The 19,038-nt window shown below is 40.0% G+C and overlaps 1 protein-coding gene across 1 annotated transcript in view; it reads left to right on the forward strand.

The window, feature by feature from the left end:
- Window positions 1-14,700, forward strand: part of MBIP (MAP3K12 binding inhibitory protein 1) — a 44,192-nt gene extending 29,492 nt beyond the window's left edge. Inside the window, exons 7-9 of the mRNA XM_033950689.1 lie at window positions 8,588-8,626; window positions 14,076-14,162; window positions 14,352-14,700. Coding sequence (XP_033806580.1) covers window positions 8,588-8,626; window positions 14,076-14,162; window positions 14,352-14,372 — 147 coding nt within the window. The 3' untranslated portion in view covers window positions 14,373-14,700. The remainder of the gene's footprint in view (window positions 1-8,587; window positions 8,627-14,075; window positions 14,163-14,351) is intronic.
- The last annotated feature ends 4,338 nt before the right edge of the window (window positions 14,701-19,038 follow it).

Genomic DNA, 19,038 nt, shown 5'->3' on the forward strand with positions numbered 1-19,038 from the left:
AAAAGAGCAAAGTGAGATAATTGAGAAGCATGACGGACAGATTAATTCACTTAAAGATCTTCTATCCAAAGAAAATTAGAATTTATGGAACATAAACAGAAAAGGAATAATCTGAGGCTGTTGAATTTTCATAAGTTTCCATTGATTCCTGGGGTGGAAATGGCCAGGCGATACTTGAAAGAGACTGTTAATTCAAGAGGCAAGTCTACCACCTATAGTTAGAGCTCAATATATTTCCTTGGAGAAGAAGCGAGATAGTTTTGGGACCAGCAGAAATTGAAAAAAGTGGAATAAATTTAACAAACTTTCTGGAAAACTCACTGAAAGTGATAACTGAGAAATCTAGAGCATTAGTTTGATAGAGATTTAATATTTCGAACCTACTTTAGACATATGAAGAATAATTTTTTTGGTTCAATAATCCAAATATTTCCTGATATCTCAAGTGACGCAAAAAAGAAGAAAAAACAGACTTCTTGGTCTACAGACCAAGGGTTTTGGCTTTGGGTGCATCCTTTATTTTGAAATTTCCTGCCAAATGCTATGTTTCAGGGGAAAATTTTTCTTTTTGAACTGAAACAACTAGAATTAATTGTGGCTAAAGAAGGGGAAGGAGTGACTATTGGTTCAATAATTGTTCCTGCAGTTTAACGAACCGGCTGCTTAAGGTTGTTTTTCTTCCTAATGATATAAGTATAATTTTTCTTCTCTCTTTGTTATTCTTTGTTCTTGTTTTTAATATATATAAAAACAACTTGGTGGACTAAATAATTAATATTCATTTCCTAGTATGACTGGCCATGTGTAGACCGACCAATTTTTTTTTTCTTTTTCCCTGCATTATTTTATTACATTTTTAATCTGTATTCAAGTAGATTTACTTGTTTATATTTTGAAAATTTGAATTAAAAAAAAATGATTTCAATATAAAATAGCTATTCAAGACTTGTGCAGATGGGATCAGATAGTCGTCCGTGGGAGGAGGGAACAAATTTTTTCCACATGTCATTCTCCGAGAAACAAATTTAAGTATTCAAATTCAGATAAAAGGAAGAAAGAACTGCCACTACAAATATGAAAAACGCAGAACATTTTTTATTTCAAAAAATATTATACTTTGTAATAATGCCACACCCCTCCACTTATGCATTCTAGTAAAATCAACTTTTTATTAACTTATATGGAAAGTCTGATTTGGTGTATACAATACCTTTATACATCTGAAATCTAAAAACCATTTTCAATGTAGTTTTTACTTTGGTACATTGATTTATCATCATTTTTGCTGAACTAAAATTACAGCTGCTGCCCAACCTCTTTCTGTTGAAACAAAGATCTCTTTAAAAGACCACTGTTTAATGCATATGGTCACATGAAAACTGCCTCTAACACTACAAGGGTTACTCATAATTATATAGTTTTTAATGTTATCACAGGTTTTTTATGGTATATTTACATGTTTACTTATTTACCACCTTTTACATAGTATTTTTTGTGTGTGATCTTTGCCACTCAGCATCCAGCTGTAATTGGTTGTTATAGAATTTTGTACACCTAACATTTTCATACTCGTATGTTTTTCTTAATGAGGTATTTGTTTTATTTATATTCTAATTTTTTGCACTTTTGGACTTATATTCCCTTATGTTGTCTGCTTTTACTACTATGTGGCTTTTTTTCTCTCACCTTTTATTTTACTTTATCACACTTCACTACCCCACATATTTTCAGTTTTATTTTACCTGTTACTTACTCCTCCCCCCTCCCATGCAGTCACCTGCTGCTGCTGTTTGCGGGGTGGAAGGGGAACCTTCTTCCAGGAGGTTGTGGAGGGGTCTTCCAGTAGGGTTGCCACTATGCTGCTGTTTCTTTGGGAGAGGGGGGAGTTGAGGGGCATTGACTCCATTCCACCAAGCTGCTGCTTGTGGAGGGGTAAGCTGCTTCCAGGGGGTTGGGGGGGGTCTTCCAGAATGGTTGCCACCAAGCTGTTATTTGGGTTGTTTGTTTGTTTTGTGGTTGGGGGGCAAGGATCAGCTTCCTATTTCTGACAATTGGTAGATGTAAAAGGTAGGACAACAGTTGGTAGGATTTTCCTACAAATTGTCTTCCTAACAATTGTTGTAGACCCATGTCATGCATATCCTGAAAACCAAACTGGTTTACTGCCTTCTAGGATTGCAGTTTTAACACCCTTGTAATCAGCAGGAAAAAAAAAAGTTTTAGTTCATCCCTGAAAGTGATTTCTGTGATCATATTTTTCAACCACAAACAAAAATGAATGGGATACTATCTTGGCAAACAATAATTTAAAAAAAAACTTAAAACAAACAAAAAAAAGCCATGCCTATATATAATTATCAGAACTACAGAAATATTTCCCTCTGCAACAAGAATTCTCAGATTATTGGAAAAGCTATGCAACAATCTTTGTGATGGGGAGGTTCGGGTATTTACATGCTACAATAAAATTACACTACATCTAAATACAGCCTTCCGGAAAGCTCCTAATCAAACAGCTAGCATAAAAAACTAGCTTTTATTTTGTTGTTTGTTGATTAATAGCCTCAGCCCCAACACTCCACAACGTCAATAAATTTTCATACCGGTTAGCTTTACGTGGTCACATCATCACTGGCTCATAATGATTTTTATCTTTCATATATTAATTTTAAATGTTGAATTCAAGTTAATAAATAGTATACTTTAAAGTGCTCAATAAATTAACTTTCATAATATATGAATATATTTCATCTGTATCATATCAAATATTTTATATTGATTAAATCATACTTATCTTTATGAAATTTTTCACTATTATTCCTGCTTAGTTTAAAGCGCAGTCTGATCCTCCAAAACTGCGCTTTAAACTAAGCCGTAATAATAATGAAAAACTTCATAAAAATAAGTCTATAATTTTTTATTTTTTTTATCTTTATTCATTTTCAAACATACAATAAGTGTGACAATATATTCAAACAAATTAACAACAAATATATCACTTATTAATCATCAAAGGTACAAATAATGTGCTTATATCTCCCGCTTTCCCCACCCTTTCTTATCATATATTCAAATACCTTGTACAATTTGTAATAATAAATTACCCTCCCGCCCTCACAATTGAACTTGTAAATTCAAGGGAAAAGATGTCCTCTAATTAGTACAATATTTTGTTAATGGCTCCCACACATCTTGAAATTTCTTAAAACACCCTTTCTGTATTGCAATAGATCTTTCCATTTTATATATATGACATAGAGAATTCCACCAAAAATTATAATTTAATCTACTCCAGTTCTTCCAGTTATAAGTAATTTGTTGAATGGCAACCCCAGTCATAAGTAATAATTTGTTATTATTTGAAGAAATCTGACTTTTTGCTTTCATTGCCATACCGAACAGCACAGTATCATATGACAATGCCACTGGATTATCTAATAAACAATTAATTTGGTCCCAAATTAATTTCCAAAATGCTATAACATATGGACAATAGAATAACAAATGATCTAAAGTCCCTGCTTCAAGATGACAGAGCCAACATTTATTAGACTTAGAGCTATCCAATTTTTGTAACCGAACAGGGGTCCATAATGCTCTATGTAACAGAAAAAACCATGTCTCATAGATGCTGACATTGTACATCTCATCCTCCAAGTCCAAATTTGTGTCCCATTTAGACACAGAAATTTGATGTTTAATCTCTATGCTCCAAATGTCTCTCAGACCAGTGTTTGGTTTCTTTTTAATAAGTTCAGTTACCAATTTATACCATTGGGCCGCCTGGTGACCCAGGAAGTCCACCTGAAAGCATAAGAACTTCATACTATATTGATCATTAAGGTTTTTCCATTCAGGGAACCCCACCTGAATGGCCTGCTTCAATTGCAACCATCTAAAACTTTCTGATTTATTGATGCCAAATTTATGTTGCAATTGTGAAAACTCAAGCATTTTACCATTAAAGATAACATCATCCAATAAACGTATTCCTGCTTTCATCCAATGCTTCCAGGCAACCTTTTCTCTGCCTATTTGAATCTTGGAGTTTAGCCATAACGATTGATTTGTAGATTTATAAACTGGAATAGTTGTTAAATTACTTACATAACACAATGTTTTCCATGTATCAGCTAATATTTTATTATCTTAACTATACCAAGGTATTTTGATACTGAGCACATCGCATTGGAGACATGAGTTGCCATTCTAACCACATCCAGTCTGGGAATTTTTCCATGAGCTCTGGGAGGACCCAATACATACCATGGCGCAAAATATAGGATTGATGATACCTATAAAAATTGGGAAAATTTATCCCTCCCTCTGAAATTGGCCTTTGTAAAGATACCAAAGCAATTCTAGGAGTTTTACCCAGCCAAACAAATTTTATAAGAATGCTATTTAATTTTTTTATAAAAGGACCCTTGAAAATAAACCGACAACATACCCATCTGATAACAAACTATAGGCAAAATCATCATTTTAATAGTTTGGACTCTCCCCCACCACGAAAGATGTAAAGGATTCCAATGCTCACACATTTCTGTTACCTTGTGTAATAAAGGTTTTTCATTTATTTTCATTGTTTCTTCTAGCGTATTTTTAATCCAAATGCCTAAATATTTTATTCCGTCCTTCCAAAGAAAGGAAAATGAATCAAATAAACCTTTTGTACAGTGGACATTAAGTGGAAGAATTTCTGATTTACTCCAATTTACCTTATAACCTGAAAATTTTCTAAATTTTTCTATCAGTTCAAGTAAGCAAAGAATGGTTGTCTCAGGATTTTTCAAATAGAGCAAAATATCATCCGCATAAGCAGAGACCTTATATACACGATTACTATAAGGAATACCCTATATCTCCTTCTCTTGCTGAATCACTAATAACAAGGGTTCCAATACAATATCAAAAAGCAAAGGAGATAAGGGACAGCCTCATCTAACCCTCCTCTGTAATCTAAAAACTTCTGAAAAATGATTAAAGTACAGTTTAGCAACATTTGTATAAATCCTGAACCAATACCAAAGCATTCCAACGCTTGATACATTCAACTCGATCAAAGGCCTTCTCTGCATCCAAGGATACAGAAAAAGCCAGATCATCTAAGGCAGGGGTGCCCACACTTTATGGGCTTGCGAGCTACTTTTATAATGACTAAGTCAAAATGATCTACCAACAATAAAATTAAAAAAAAACACAAAGCACACTGAAAGGCAGAGAAAATGTTAATTATTCATATTCCGGGTTTTTTCAAAGAGGTCACGGCAGATGACTCTATGCAATGTCACCTCAGTAACAAAATACAAAAATAGACAAATACACCCCCTCCCTTTTTACTAAACCACAATAGTAGGTTTTAGCACAGGGAGTTACGCTAAATGCCTCGTGCTGCTCTCAATGCTCATAGGCTCCCTGCGCTAAAAAACGCTATTGCGGTTTAGTAAAAGGGAGCCATAGTGCAAAATATAGACAGCAGATATAAATTCTCAAAACCGACACATTTTGATCACTAAATTGAAAATAAAATCATTTTTCCTACCTTTGCTGTTTGGTGATTTCATGAGTCTCTGGTTGCACTTTCTTCTTACTGTGCATCCAATCTTTCTTCCTTTCTTTCAGCCTCTTGTATGTTTCCTCTCCTCCAGACATCATTCTCTCCCCCAACTTTTTCTTTCTGTCTCCCTGTTCCCCCTTCTTTCTGTCTCCCTGTCTGCCCCCTTTCTTTCTTTCTCTGTGCCCTCCCCCAAGCCACTCGGTTTGCTGCCACCGCCATCGGGGAACAGCCCCCAAGCCACCGCCGTCCCAAGCTTTCCCTGCAGAAGCGTCGCGCTGACCAGCATTCCGCTCCCTGACGTCAATTCTGACGTAGGAGAGGAAGTTCCGGGCCAACAAGGCATTTCTCCCCATTCCATCCAGCCTGAGCCCCATCTCTCCTTGATCCAGCATTTCCCTTCTGTATCTGTCAGAATTACCATTCCACCTATTTTCCAGCATCACCCTTCTTTGTGTCCATCTGACCTATATCCCTATCTCACCACTTTTTCAGAATCTTCATTTGTCTCTGTCCTTGTCTTTACCCCATGTTCACCATTTGCCCTTTCAATATCTTTATCTCCCCCCCCCACACACACACACTTTTTCAGCATTACTTCTATGTCTCTATTTCACCTCCTCTTCATGTCCCCTCTGTATCTCTATCCTTATTCAGTAGGTCCTGCTTACTCTTTCTCTTCTTTGTGTCACTATCTCCATTTTCAGCTTTCCCCCCTTTTCCTTTGTTAATGCACCCTGTAGCCTGAATCTTTCCACCCTCCCTCCACTCCGGCCCAGTATGAAATATTTCCTTTTGTTTCCCTCCCCTCTCTCTTTCTCTCTCTCTTCTGCTCCCTCGCCCACGAGTCCTGCATCTGGCCCTCTCCCTTCTACCTGCAACTGGCAAAACCCCCCTGCTCCGCGGCTCTCTTAAGCAACGCGTCAGCAGCAGTGATCAAGACAAGCTGCCGACATCGAGGCCTTCCCTCTACCAGTCCCGCCTTTGTGGAAAAAGGAAGTTGAAACAAGCGGAACTCGCAGAGGGTAGGCCCCGACGTCAGAAGCTTGTGTCGATCGCTGCTGCTGAGTTGCCGAAGAGAGCCGCGGAGCAGGGGGTGTGGCCGGAAGCAGGTAGAAGGGAGAGGGCTGCTGGAAGAGGTAGAAGTTCCGGAGTATGACACCGACCCGGGCCAGGATGATTTCTTTTTCAGGCTGTTGCTGCTGCCACCGCCACGCCACCATGCCCCCCCGCCCCCCTCCTCCCGAAATGACAAAAAACAGCCTAATGCCTGGCGTCGGCGTCTTTGACATCGGGGAGAGGAAGGCTGATAGGCCCGGTAGATCGGGACAGCAACACGAGTCTATCACAGAGCCCGGGATGGGCTCTGCGATCGACTCACGTTGCCTTCCTGAGCTACCGGTCGATCGACGCGTTGGGCACCCCTGATCTAAGGCTTTTGATAAATTCAACATATGCTAGGTCAGACTAGTGTTGTTAGAAGAATGTCTTTGAACAACAAATCCTGATTGATGCATTCCAATAATAAAAGGGAGAGCTTTAGCCAATGTTTTAGCTAAAAGTTTTCCATCAATATTAATTAAATAAATAGGCCTGTAGTTTGAAACCAATGTGGGATCTTTATTTGGCTTTGGCAAGACTATAGTTACTGATTCCGCCATAGTACCCGTAATACAACCTTTAGATAGTTGAGTCTGATATAAATTTAACAAATATGGTAATAGGGTAATTTGGAATGATTGTAGAACTCTACTGTAAAACCATCTCCACCTGGAGCGGATCCAACTCTAAGGGACTTCAATGCTGCTTATAATTCTTTTATTGATATTGGCTTTTATATGCTCAGGAATTTTTGGCCCCTTTATTAAATTTAAAAATTCCAATCCATCCTTTTCTTTATCTAAATAAGGCTCAGAAGAATACAGATCTTTATAAAAATTATTTTAAAATAGAACCATTTTGTGTAAAAGAATTCCCTTTTTCATCTTTTATCGCCACTACTTTTGTTTTTTGTTTTCTTGCTTTTAAATAATTTGCCAGTAATCTTCCTGCCTTATTTGAATTTGCATAATACAGTGCCTGTTGAGAAAATAAATCTTTTCTTATCATTTTAGAAGAAATCTCATTATACTTCCCTTTAGCTTTCAAGAGATCTTGTAATGTAGAATATTCCCATTTGTCAATCAATTTTGATTCTAATACCTTTATATCTTGTTCCAAACTATAAAATTGTTTTTTAATGTATGCCGAAAAAGAAATAATTTGACCTCTCATGGTTGCCTTAAAAGTATCCCACAACGTTTCCATAGAGATATCTTCCACATTATTAATTTGAAAATAATCATTTATTTTCAACTGTATTTCCTCTATAAAATTTAGTTCCGCCAGCAATGTATTATCAAATCTCCATATAGGTCTACTATCTTCTTGGTCAGTTATTTTAATTTTAATCCACACCCCACCATGATCAGATAAAATAATTGGATCAATGGAGGCTTGTGTTACCTGCTGAATTAATGCATTAGAAGCAAATATATAGTCTATTCTTGAAAATGATTTGTGAACATGGGAGCAAAACGAAAATTCTTGTTCATTAAAATGAAATATTTGCCATATCTTTCAAGTCACAATTTTGTACCAAATTATCCAATCCTAATGATTTCATAATTCTGCTAGGTATTTTATCCATTAAAGAATGGAGTGATGGGGCTGAGGCTTTTAAACAACAAATAACAAAAAATAAAAGCTAGTTTTTTATGCTAGGTGTTTGATTAGGAACTTTCCGGAAGGTTGTATTTGGATATAGTGAACTTATTACCTCTGGAAAAGAAACATTTAAAAGCATCGTTTTTGGATTGTAGAACTAAACATTAAAATTACAGTCATAAGGGGTGGGCAGACTAGATGGGCCGTGGCCCTTATCTGCCGTCTATTTCTATGTTTCTCTCTATGACTATGCTTGTGTGTGTGTATATATATATTAGTGACTTGGTACTTCAAAAAGGTAGTAAATATTTGTCTTTATTTTAGAATTTACCCAGCAAGCGCAGGAAGACACAGACACCTCAGGTAATTAATATTCTCTGTGTGTTTTAGAAGTTAGTGTGAAAGTGAAACTTTTTCATTATAGTACATAAATTCAGGTTGTAATTCCTGTCTTAACTGCTGTACGCTTGTTGAATTATGTTTTTCTTGAATATACACTGTATAATGAAACTGCATCACCAGTCTCAAATATTCAGAAGTAATGTGCTATACTGATTGTGCAGCCAATAAGTTACTACAAGCAGTGGCATAATAAGAGGGGGGGTGGACAGCCCCAGGTGCCCTCTTGATGGAGACGCTGGCACCTCTCCACCCTCCCATGCCGCACTCATGCCGTCCCTTCCCCATCCCTCCTCTTTAAATCTTTGTCATTGCAAGCAACTCTTCTGGCTTGCTGTTTGCACAAGCCTGGCTCCTTCTGAAATCACTTTGGGTCACGGGGCCAGGAAATAATATCAGGGAAAGCTGGCATAAGCAGCAGGCTGGAGAAGCTGCTCGCACTGACGAAGATTTAAAGAGGTGCGGGGTGGGAAGGGAGGGTGTGAATGTGGCATGGGGGGCAGAGAGGAGAGCACGAAGGGGCACCACCACTCCTCCGGGCACTTCAAGCCACTGACTGCGAGTCCAATATTATTCCTGAATAGTGAAAAGTATTCACAGAAGTGATCATATTTCCAAACAATGAAACAGGTTCTTGTGGTTTGGGGAGAGTGCCTGTTAGCCAACAGGCTACCTTTGTCCTTGTTTAAAACCAGTCTATTTTAGAACAGCAATTCAGCAACCAACTCAAGACAATCTGAAGTGGGACTAGATGGGGTGCAAAAAAATTGGTAGGATAAATCAAGAGAATGTCATCGTCGTAAAAATAAGAACATAAGAATTGCCATACTGGGACAGACCAAAGGTCCATCAAGCCTAGCATCCTGTTTCCAATAGGCCTAGATACCTTTAGTTTGAATTAGTGAAGCTAATGGTCTCAAGAGTAGGTTAAATCATGGGTGGGGAACGTGGGCCATAATGCAGTCAGATTTTCAGGATTTTTTCAATTAATATGCATGAGATCTATTTGCGTACAATGGAGGCAGTGCATGCAAATAGATCTCATGCATATTTATTGGGGAAATCCTGAAAACCTGACCTTCGTTCCCCACCCCTGGGTTAAAAAATAACGATGATAAAATGGAGCCCTACGGTACTCCACAGTCAATTTCATGTTGATAGGATAAAGAATTAGTTTGAACCTGAAAAACTCTTATAAATAACGACCATTGATGAGGGAGGAGTGGCCTGATGAGATGCATAGATCAGACAGATTGGTCAGTACTGCTTGACTGACTGTACTCTTATCTCTTTCTTTAACTGAGAACTGGTCTAGGCAGTAAAGTGAACCAAAGGTATAAAGAAAAAAACAAGTAGCTGCTTTGCAGATGACTTATAGCGAAGCAAATGTCAAGAGAGCTACAGTAATAGCAATTGCTCTCACTTTGAGGCTTTACCCAATTAGAAGAATATCAATTTGCTCATAACAGAATTGGATACAGGATTCCAGGCAGTTGTAGGTCCATTTTCTTATTAGAATGCCTAGTCTCTTGGAGTCAAACAACACTAAAAGCTGTTTAATATAAAAGCAATGGCCCATAACAGTCTAGAATGTAGAGGAACTTCTCGTATCAGTGTGTGTTCAGTCAGTATAAAACACCACTATTCACATGAAATAATCAAGTTTCAAATTTTATTAAAATTTGATATACAGTGCTCCCCCGCAAATTCACGATCCCAGTCATTCACGGTATTTTCTGACCGTCAATGTGTGTCAAAGCAACTCCTGATTAGTGAGGGCCGACTTTAGTACAGGAAGAGGCGGTCGGAGCATACCGCGAGTGATTTCCTTCACTCGCCGGCGCTCCGGCTGCCCTCTCCTGTATCCCCTGCTAAAAATCGTATTCGCGGTTTTTCAACATTCGGGGGGGTTCCTGGAATGGAACCCCCGCGAATATTGGGAGAGTACTGTACTGCCAAATCAAATTTTAAGGCAGTGCACATCCGAAAGGGGCAGGAATTATAAGATAAATTTGTGATGAAAATGAGTGTAAGATTTATATTTGACTGGGGCTTTGAAATTTTCTAATTCTTCTAGCTGAAATAACTGCTAATAGAAATAGTATTTCCCAGCTTAGATTCTTGTGGGCTTAAATGGTATTTCAAGGGAAATGTAAGGGACAACGTTCAGTTCCTATGGCATTTGAGACTTCCCTATCGGCAGTTATAACATAAAGAAGTCCTTTCATTAATCTCAAATTGATTGGACAGAAGCTGGGACTCTCTAAGGGCATGATTGGCTGAGAGTAAACTGAGATGCATTCATCTCTGGGGTTCATCTTTGCTATTTTGTTGCCAACAAAAAGGTTTGTTTGAGTAGTTCTTGGAGGAGAGTGTAGTGGTTAAAGCATAGAGTGGAATTGTCCTAATCAGACTGATGTCCACAACCTATTATAAAAATGTCCTTCTACTCATCCAGCATTCAATTCCTTCCCCGGCTGTTCTGTTAGGTATTCTTGTACAAACCCTCTGGAGCCTGAACTAGCAGATAATGCATCCATTCCAGCCTTGGCTGCAGAACTTAAAAATAACACCAACCCCCTCTGCGAGGTCATCTGTGTGGCCACTCCCCTTGAAGTTCAGTTTGATTCTGCAGCCTTGCTGAGAACTTCTAGTTTTCTTCTGCTCGTGATTTTATTTCTCAATTCTTAGTCTTGCCTTTTCTTCGGTACCGCGGATTTGCCCTCATGCTGCAGATCAACTCTGTGCGAGTGATCCTTCAGCGGGAGATCGCAGACATGTTAACGTTTGTCTGCTTCTGGAGGGTGCTCTGTAAGCCTGAAACTGCAGTAAGCCCTCTGGTCAGCCTGCAGATTGAATCAGGTCTCCAGGTTCGGGAGCCATCTCTCCCCTGGTTCGTCCGCAAAGGGGTAGAGCGCAGGCTGCTGCGGTTCCGAGGAGGTATGCCGGGATCGGAACCGCGCCGCTTGTCTTCCCTGATTTCTCTGAGGGGTCCTGGTGGTCGTGACCTGAGGTGACAGGGAAGTTGAGCTAGAGACTCTGCAGCTGAAGGTACCTGGGAATGTGCCAGATGCCTCGTACGTGAGCAGCTCACTCTCTCTCGATCTCGCTGGCTGGGCTTCGTGCAGGCTCTGCTTCTCCATGTCGCAATGAGAGAGGCGGGGACCTGCGTGAAGGACGCGTCAGTTTTCAAAGCGCCCGGCACTTGCGTTTTCTGCACTGTCTTCTGGGTTTTTAAGTCGCCCTGTGAATTGTGTGGGGCTGTTCTCCTCAGAGCTTTGTAGATTCACCATCACACAGGTGTTTGTCAGGTGAGCCCTCCAAAAGGCACTGTTTTTACTTTAATTGCTCTCTGTGATGTAACTCAGATTTTGCATGCAAATATTCAGTGGTTGAGGAAACAAATTGCAGTGGCCCAAGGCAAAAGCACTCCTCGTTTGTTTTCATTTTTATTTGAATCAGGAGTAGCAAGGCAAAATGTATTATACAGGATGATTCTTTTACTTGAAGGTTGATCACCTGCATCTCGGTTTCAAACGTAGTTTGGGTTCAGAGTTGATTGATTTTTTTTTTGGGGGGGGGGCGGAGTCTGTATGCGAAAAATCGCGAATAAGCAAAACCGCGAGTGCAGAATAGGCGAATACTCCTACAATCACTTGCTCTCCCTAAGAGATCCTCTGTGTTCCGTGCTTTCTTAAATTCAGATATAGTGCTTACATCTACCACCTTAACTGAAAAACTATTCCAAGTATCTATCAACTTTTCTATAAAGAAATATTTTCTTAGAATACGCCTCTGAATCTAACCCTCATCCTAAGACCATATGTTTCAGAGCTTTCTTTCCATTAAGCTTGCCTCCTGTGAATTTATAAGGAGGTACTTAAATGTATCTTTTATAAATTCTCTCCCATTTCTTCCAAAGTATACATAGATCTTTCAGCCTCACCTTTATTTATATACACATGCTTGATATACTGCCCTTACACCTTCCCCGCCCCCCAACACCACACACACATACACGCTTTTACAAAGCCACGGGGCAAAAGGACCGAAGCCCTTTAAATTTCTATGGGTTTCCGGGCTTTGTAGAAGGGGGAGGGTTAGTAACGTAACAGCAGGGGGTGGTTTACAAATAAGACTCGAGCAGAATTCAAGGGGGAAGAAATGGAAGAGAGATATGACTGTGGAACATTTAAGTAGCTGCTCTCTGAAGTTTACTGTACAGTATATTCTTACGAGGGTACTGTTTTCAGAATTGTATACAGTATTCCAGAACTCACCACAGACTTAGATGCTGTCACTTTTTGTTTTTCAAGTCAAATTAAAATTTGCAGTTTTTCTTCTTTTTCTACCCTCTCCTGAAGGTCCGTAAACCTTGCAGTTTGCTTCTTAGGAGTACCGCAATAAATATTCACTGGATCTCCAATGTATGAAAATCCTGTCTTACATATTCATTGTAGCACTCCTAAAAACTTGGGTGGCTAAGTATTCCTCCAAGAAAGTTCCAGAAAACACCACTATACACTAAAATCTAGAACTGAAATCCCTAGAAATAGTTTTAAGGTAGTTCATATCACTGTGGGATGTAAGTTTCTGAATGTTATCCTTGCCATTGACTCAAAAGTATATGAATGCAATGACAAAACTAGTGGCAGGGGAACATGAAGGATTTTGGAGACAGGTTTGTGATTCCTATCAGCAAACTGTGAAGCATAGGGACTTTCTGAATTGTTTAATTAGTACTGCCAATTATGCCATGGCCAGTCTCCCAAGGAGCGTACAGTCTTAAATTTGAGGAAAGGGAGATCCAGTGGCTTAAAATACTCGTATAGAAAGCAGAGTTCAGACCTCATCTGGTGTAACAATGCAAATCAACAAGCATGGAGAAGGCAATAATTAGGATAGTCATTGATGATATAACTGAGTACTACTGTAGTTTTAGCAACATGTTAGCAGTTAGAAGGGGGTTGCAAGCAGTGGCATAGCCAGATAGCAAATTTTGGGCAAGCCTGATCCCAAAGTGGGCAGGCATTTCTTTTCACCCCCCACCCCCACCTCTCCTGCTTATGCAGCAGCCTCTCTCTTTCCCTCCTTTTCTACCCCAAGCCCTTGCCACATTTCTGTTTTTCTTCAGGTTGCTGGCAGTGGTTTCTACATGCTACTGGTAGCTGACCTAGAAGCCTTTTCTCTGACACAAACACATCAGAGGGAAGGCTTTCGGATTAGCCACGTGTGGCTGCTGGGTGGACAGGCCTGAGCCCAAACTGGTCAGGTTAGGCCCCTGGTTGCAAGGATTTCATTGATCTATGAAGGAACCAAAAAAAGGTTAAGAACCTTTATATTATAACTTCTGAGAAATTTTGACATACATCATTTTCAAATGATTTAGGAGGAATATTTTTTTTTGTTTCAGAGTTATTCCTTGGCTGAAATTGATGAAAAGATTGATGCACTTAAACAGACATTGTTAAGAAAAGCAAGTGGATCAGAGACCATGAAGGTGAACAAACTATTTTTATGACAACTGTCCAATACTTTTCCTGCCTAATTGAATGTTCAGTGACTTTGTAATACATATTACATGACTAGTAAAGTTTTTGTTGGTAAACATTAAGTTGATGCTAACAGAATATTAGTAAATTTTGTGCTTATAACTAAGGTGTTACTTCTTTGTGGAAATGTTTTTCAGGCCAGACAACTGCAAAGGTGACCCTCATGTTGAGAATGCCAAAGAGGAACTTCAGAATTTATAATTTGAAAAGAAAATGATCAAACACTTGTGAAACAGTCCAGAAAGGGCTCTACCTACAGTATTACCAGAGAGAGTGCACCTATAGCTGTAAATTCTTCTGTCTTTTGAACCCAGTTTTTCCTCTCCTTCCACAAAAACTTAACCTCAAAAACAAACATCACGATAGTACATTATTTGATATTCTTGTATATTTGAGCAGCAGTATCCTTAACTCATTTTGCACTGAGGTCTTCAAAGCTAGTTCCAAATGATTTATATTAACCTAGTAAAAAAGTATCGCATCCTGTTTGAATTTTTGTTCCATTTATATATTCAAAATAACTTCTATACCAGTGATTCCCAAACATGTCCTGGGGGAACTCTGGCCAGTAAGCTTTTCAGGATATCTGCAGTGAATATTAATGAGATTGATTTGCGTGTATTTCCTTTTTGTATGCAAATCTATCTCTTGCATAATCATTACGGGTTTCCTGAAAACCTCAGTGGCTAGGGTTCTCTCAGGACAAGTTTGAGGATCCCTGTTTTGTCTGCTGAACTCAAGAAACATAAAAACAGATACATGGAAAGTGGCAGCTATCCAGTCTGCCTATCTATATCTACCACTAATACTCAGCATCCTTTTCTTTCCCTCAGAGATCTTGTCCTGTGGTTTCTGAAATCAGATCCCATCCTCATGTCCTCCACTTTCAATAGTAAGCTGTTCATGCATCTACAACCCTTTCTTTAGATTACTTTTGAGTCTACTCTGCTCTTATCCTGTGATCCTTATTCCAAAACTTGTTTTCAGTTGAAAGAGGCCTGCCTCCTGTGTATTTAGACCATTGATGTTTTTAAATGTCTATTGTATTCCCCTCATCCGCTTTTCCTCAAGAGTATATACAGTGGTACCTTGGATTACGAGCATAATCCATTCCAGGAGCATGCTTGTAATCCAAAATTCTTGTTTATCAAAGCGAGTTTCCCCATAGGAAATAATGGAAACTCGCTTTGATAGGTTCCCACCCTCCCCCCCCCGAGGCCAGCAGCGCTGCTCCCCCCCCCCCCCCACACGAGAACTGGCATTGCTCCCCCCGAAGGCCCCCCCCATGAACCGGCACCATCCCCCCCCCCCCCCCCCCCCGGCCGCCATCGGGCACTCCTCCGCCGCGACCTGAGGTCCCCCAACCCACCCGAACCCTCTTCTTACTTCAGTGTAGCCTCCGCACCAGCATGTCCTGCCGGTGCCCGAAGATTTGCCTCCTGTGCTGGGCCTTGAGCCTTGAGCATGCCCAGCACAGGAGGCAGATCTTCGGGCACCGGCAGGACATGCTGGTGCGGAGGCTACACTGAAGTAAGAAGAGGGTTCGGATGGGTTGGGGGACCTCAGGTCAAGGGGGGGGTGCCCGATGGTGGCGAAGGGGTGCCGGATCGCGGGGGGGAGGGTGCCGGTTAGCAGGGGGGACGCTCGCAAATTGAGGCACGCTCGGTTTCCGAGGCGCCGATTTTGCGAATGTTTTGCTTGTCTTGCAAAACTCGTAAACCGGTGCACTCGTAAACCGAGGTACCATTGTATATTTAATCTTAAGTCTGCCCCTATATGCTTTAATGAAGATCCCTGGTTATTTAAGTAACTTCCCTCTGACCTAATGTCATCCTATTTAAATCCCTCTGAGAGTGTGGACTTCAGTATTGCAAATAGAACTCCAAATGGTGTCTCCTCTTACTCATATACAGAGGCACTATCACTTCTTTTTTTTTCCTGCTTAACCATACCATGCTCTCTAAACACTTAAGCATTCTTCTGACTGTGCAGTACTATTTTCTACCTGTTTGTAACTGATAATTTTATGATGGCCAAGCATCTTTATATCCCACACTCTTATACAGAAGTAGTTCACCCCATATACAGTATTATATAGCTTTCTTGATTTGTTTTGTTTTCAGCCTAAATGCATGGCTACCTGGATTTATTTTTAAGCATTAAGGCCTTGATTCTATAAATGGAGCCGAATTTCTGGGCACCATTGACCGCAATTGTCAGTCATCTGCTAGGTGCCGTTTATAGGAATTGTACCTAGCAGCATAAGTGGCCTTAGGTACTGGTAAGCATTGAAACTTTAGGTAAACTCCCATTTAGGCCAGGGTTTTTTTTAGGCTAAATGACTGAGCCTACTGGTGCCTAAGTCAAACCATGCCCAAAATCCACCCAGAATCTTCCCCTAACCATGCCTACTTGCTTGTAGGTGCCTCGGAGTAGACATCTACCTCAAAGTGGTACACACCTATAACATTTTTTTGTTTATTTTTTAATTAATGGCACTAATTTAAAAGATTAAGTTAGGCACCTAGTTCAGCTAGGCATGCCAATCTAGGCACCTAAGTTCATGCACCATTTATAGAATTTGAGTCTAAATCTCTTGACTTTCAGTTCTGCCATACTTTAATATGGCTGCCTGAGACAAATCTCCCATGCTTGATTCTGATAGCTTGCCCTCCTGATCCTCAATGAATCCTGTTCTGGAGTTATTTGGATCCTGTTCCTGATCTTGATAGTCTCCAAACAAAAGAAAATTAAGTGCCCCAACCAGGAAAATTAAAGCTGTGTGTGGTGGAAAGTGTCCCAACCAATTCCTGTTAGAATAGTGATTCTGCAAGAAATGCTGGATCTAATTGAGCTGATTATGATGGAGCTTGGGCATCTTAAGTTCCTTATGCAGGAAAATGTGGCAAACATGTTGGGCCTTCAAGCTGAGATGGTAAATACTAGTGCACAATTAAAGGTTTGTACAGATAGCATTGCACATTTAGAGGGTAAATTAGTGCTCAAGGGTGTAGAAAGATTGCAAACTTATCACTCAAATTCAAAGGGACTAGGAAAATGCTAACAGTCTTAGTAGATGCAATAATGTACGCATTTGTTGATTTTTCCTGAAGGATCAGGTGTGAAGCCCATTGAATTCATCAAAACTATGCTCTTCAGGCTGCTTGAGCTCTACTTTGTTCAGGCCATCGAGATTGAATGGCACATCAGATCAACATATGCTCGCAGAAAGTTGAGCAGGGCCCAAGGCCTTTTATTTTTAAAGTGCTCCATTATACACAAACACTAGAAATTTTAACCAAGTCATAGAGTAAGCCTGATCTAAAATAACAAGGAGCGAAAATACTCATTCTTCCCGACATGTCTCTGACGATGGCCTAGTAATGTAAAAAAACTGCTTGCTTGCAGCCCACAGCTGAAAAGCCTGGGAGCCCAGTGTGGGCTGCTTTTAAGAAAGGTTTGGACAATTTCCTGGAGGAAAAGTACAGTCTTATTGAGAGAGACAAGGGGGAAGCCACTGCTTGCCCTGGAGCGATAGCATGGAATGTTGTTACTCCTTGGGTTTTGGCCAGGTAGTAGGGACCTGGATTGACCACTGTAAAAATGGACTACTGTGCTTGATGGACCATTGGTCTGACCCAGTAAGGCTATTCTTATGATATGTTTTACCCAGCTAGACTTAGGTCATCTATCAGAATCACATGCATAATTTTTAAGACCCAGAGGACTTGAGCAGATTCATCACTGATTATGAAGGGTGTACCTGATATGGGTAGTGTGGACTACAGATTCTGTTTTAATTGTCTGTAGGGAAGTCTTAATAACTACTGGTCTTTGTACTGTTCATTCTATTAAGTATATCTCTATTACTTACATTTAGTGGTGTTTGTTTTCCTGTACATTGGTTGGAATCAGTAGGAGGGGGCTTCTATCTTTTCTTTTAGAAACAGAAACATTACCACAGATAAGGCCAAATGGCCCATCCAGTCTGCCCGGGGGCAAGTGTGTGTGAGGAGCGGATAACTTAGTTTTTTTGGTTACTTGTGTGTAGACAGTTTGCTAATAAGCAGGTGTGGAAGGGGAAATTCCAAGGAAAAAGACCACAGCAATGGAAATTGTGCTTATAGTTGAGGTCTAAGTTTTTATGACAGTTGGTTCATTCTGATGTGTAGAGGTTCTTATGTATTTCTTGTAATCATGTATACCATTAAATATGGGTGGGCTTAGATTGTATTAAAGGGCCACAGACAGGTCAGGTTTTCAGGATATCTACAATGAATATGCATGAGATGGATTTTCATGCACCGACTCCTTGAAATGCAAATTCATCTCATGCATATTCATTGTGGATATCCTGAAAAACTGACCTGCCTGTGGCTCTTGAGGACCGGAATTGCCTACTCCTGGCCTAAACCATAGTGGTGTTAATGCAGGGGTGTCCAATGTCAGTCCTCGAGGGCCGCATTCCAGTCGGGTTTTCAGGATTTCCCCAATGAATATGCATGAGATCTATTTGCATGCACTGCTTTCATTGTATGCTAATAGATCTCATGCATATTCATTGGGGAAACCCTGAAAACCCGACTGGATTGCGGCCCTCGAGGACCGACATTGGACACCCCTGTGTTAATGTTTTAAAGAAAACTCTTGCTGACATATGTCTCCTTCAAAAGTCTCATCCCATACAGAATCATTACAGTTGGAGGGTGGTTGAATCGGCCAATGCATTTTTGCCTCTGCTTATCACAAGAAATGTGGAGTGGACATTCTAATCATCCAGTCAGCTAATATCCAGATCTTGCAACTTGATCCTCATGGGCATTA

The sequence above is a fragment of the Geotrypetes seraphini genome, chromosome 7 (assembly GCF_902459505.1).
Source record: "Geotrypetes seraphini chromosome 7, aGeoSer1.1, whole genome shotgun sequence".
NCBI lineage: Eukaryota > Metazoa > Chordata > Amphibia > Gymnophiona > Dermophiidae > Geotrypetes > Geotrypetes seraphini.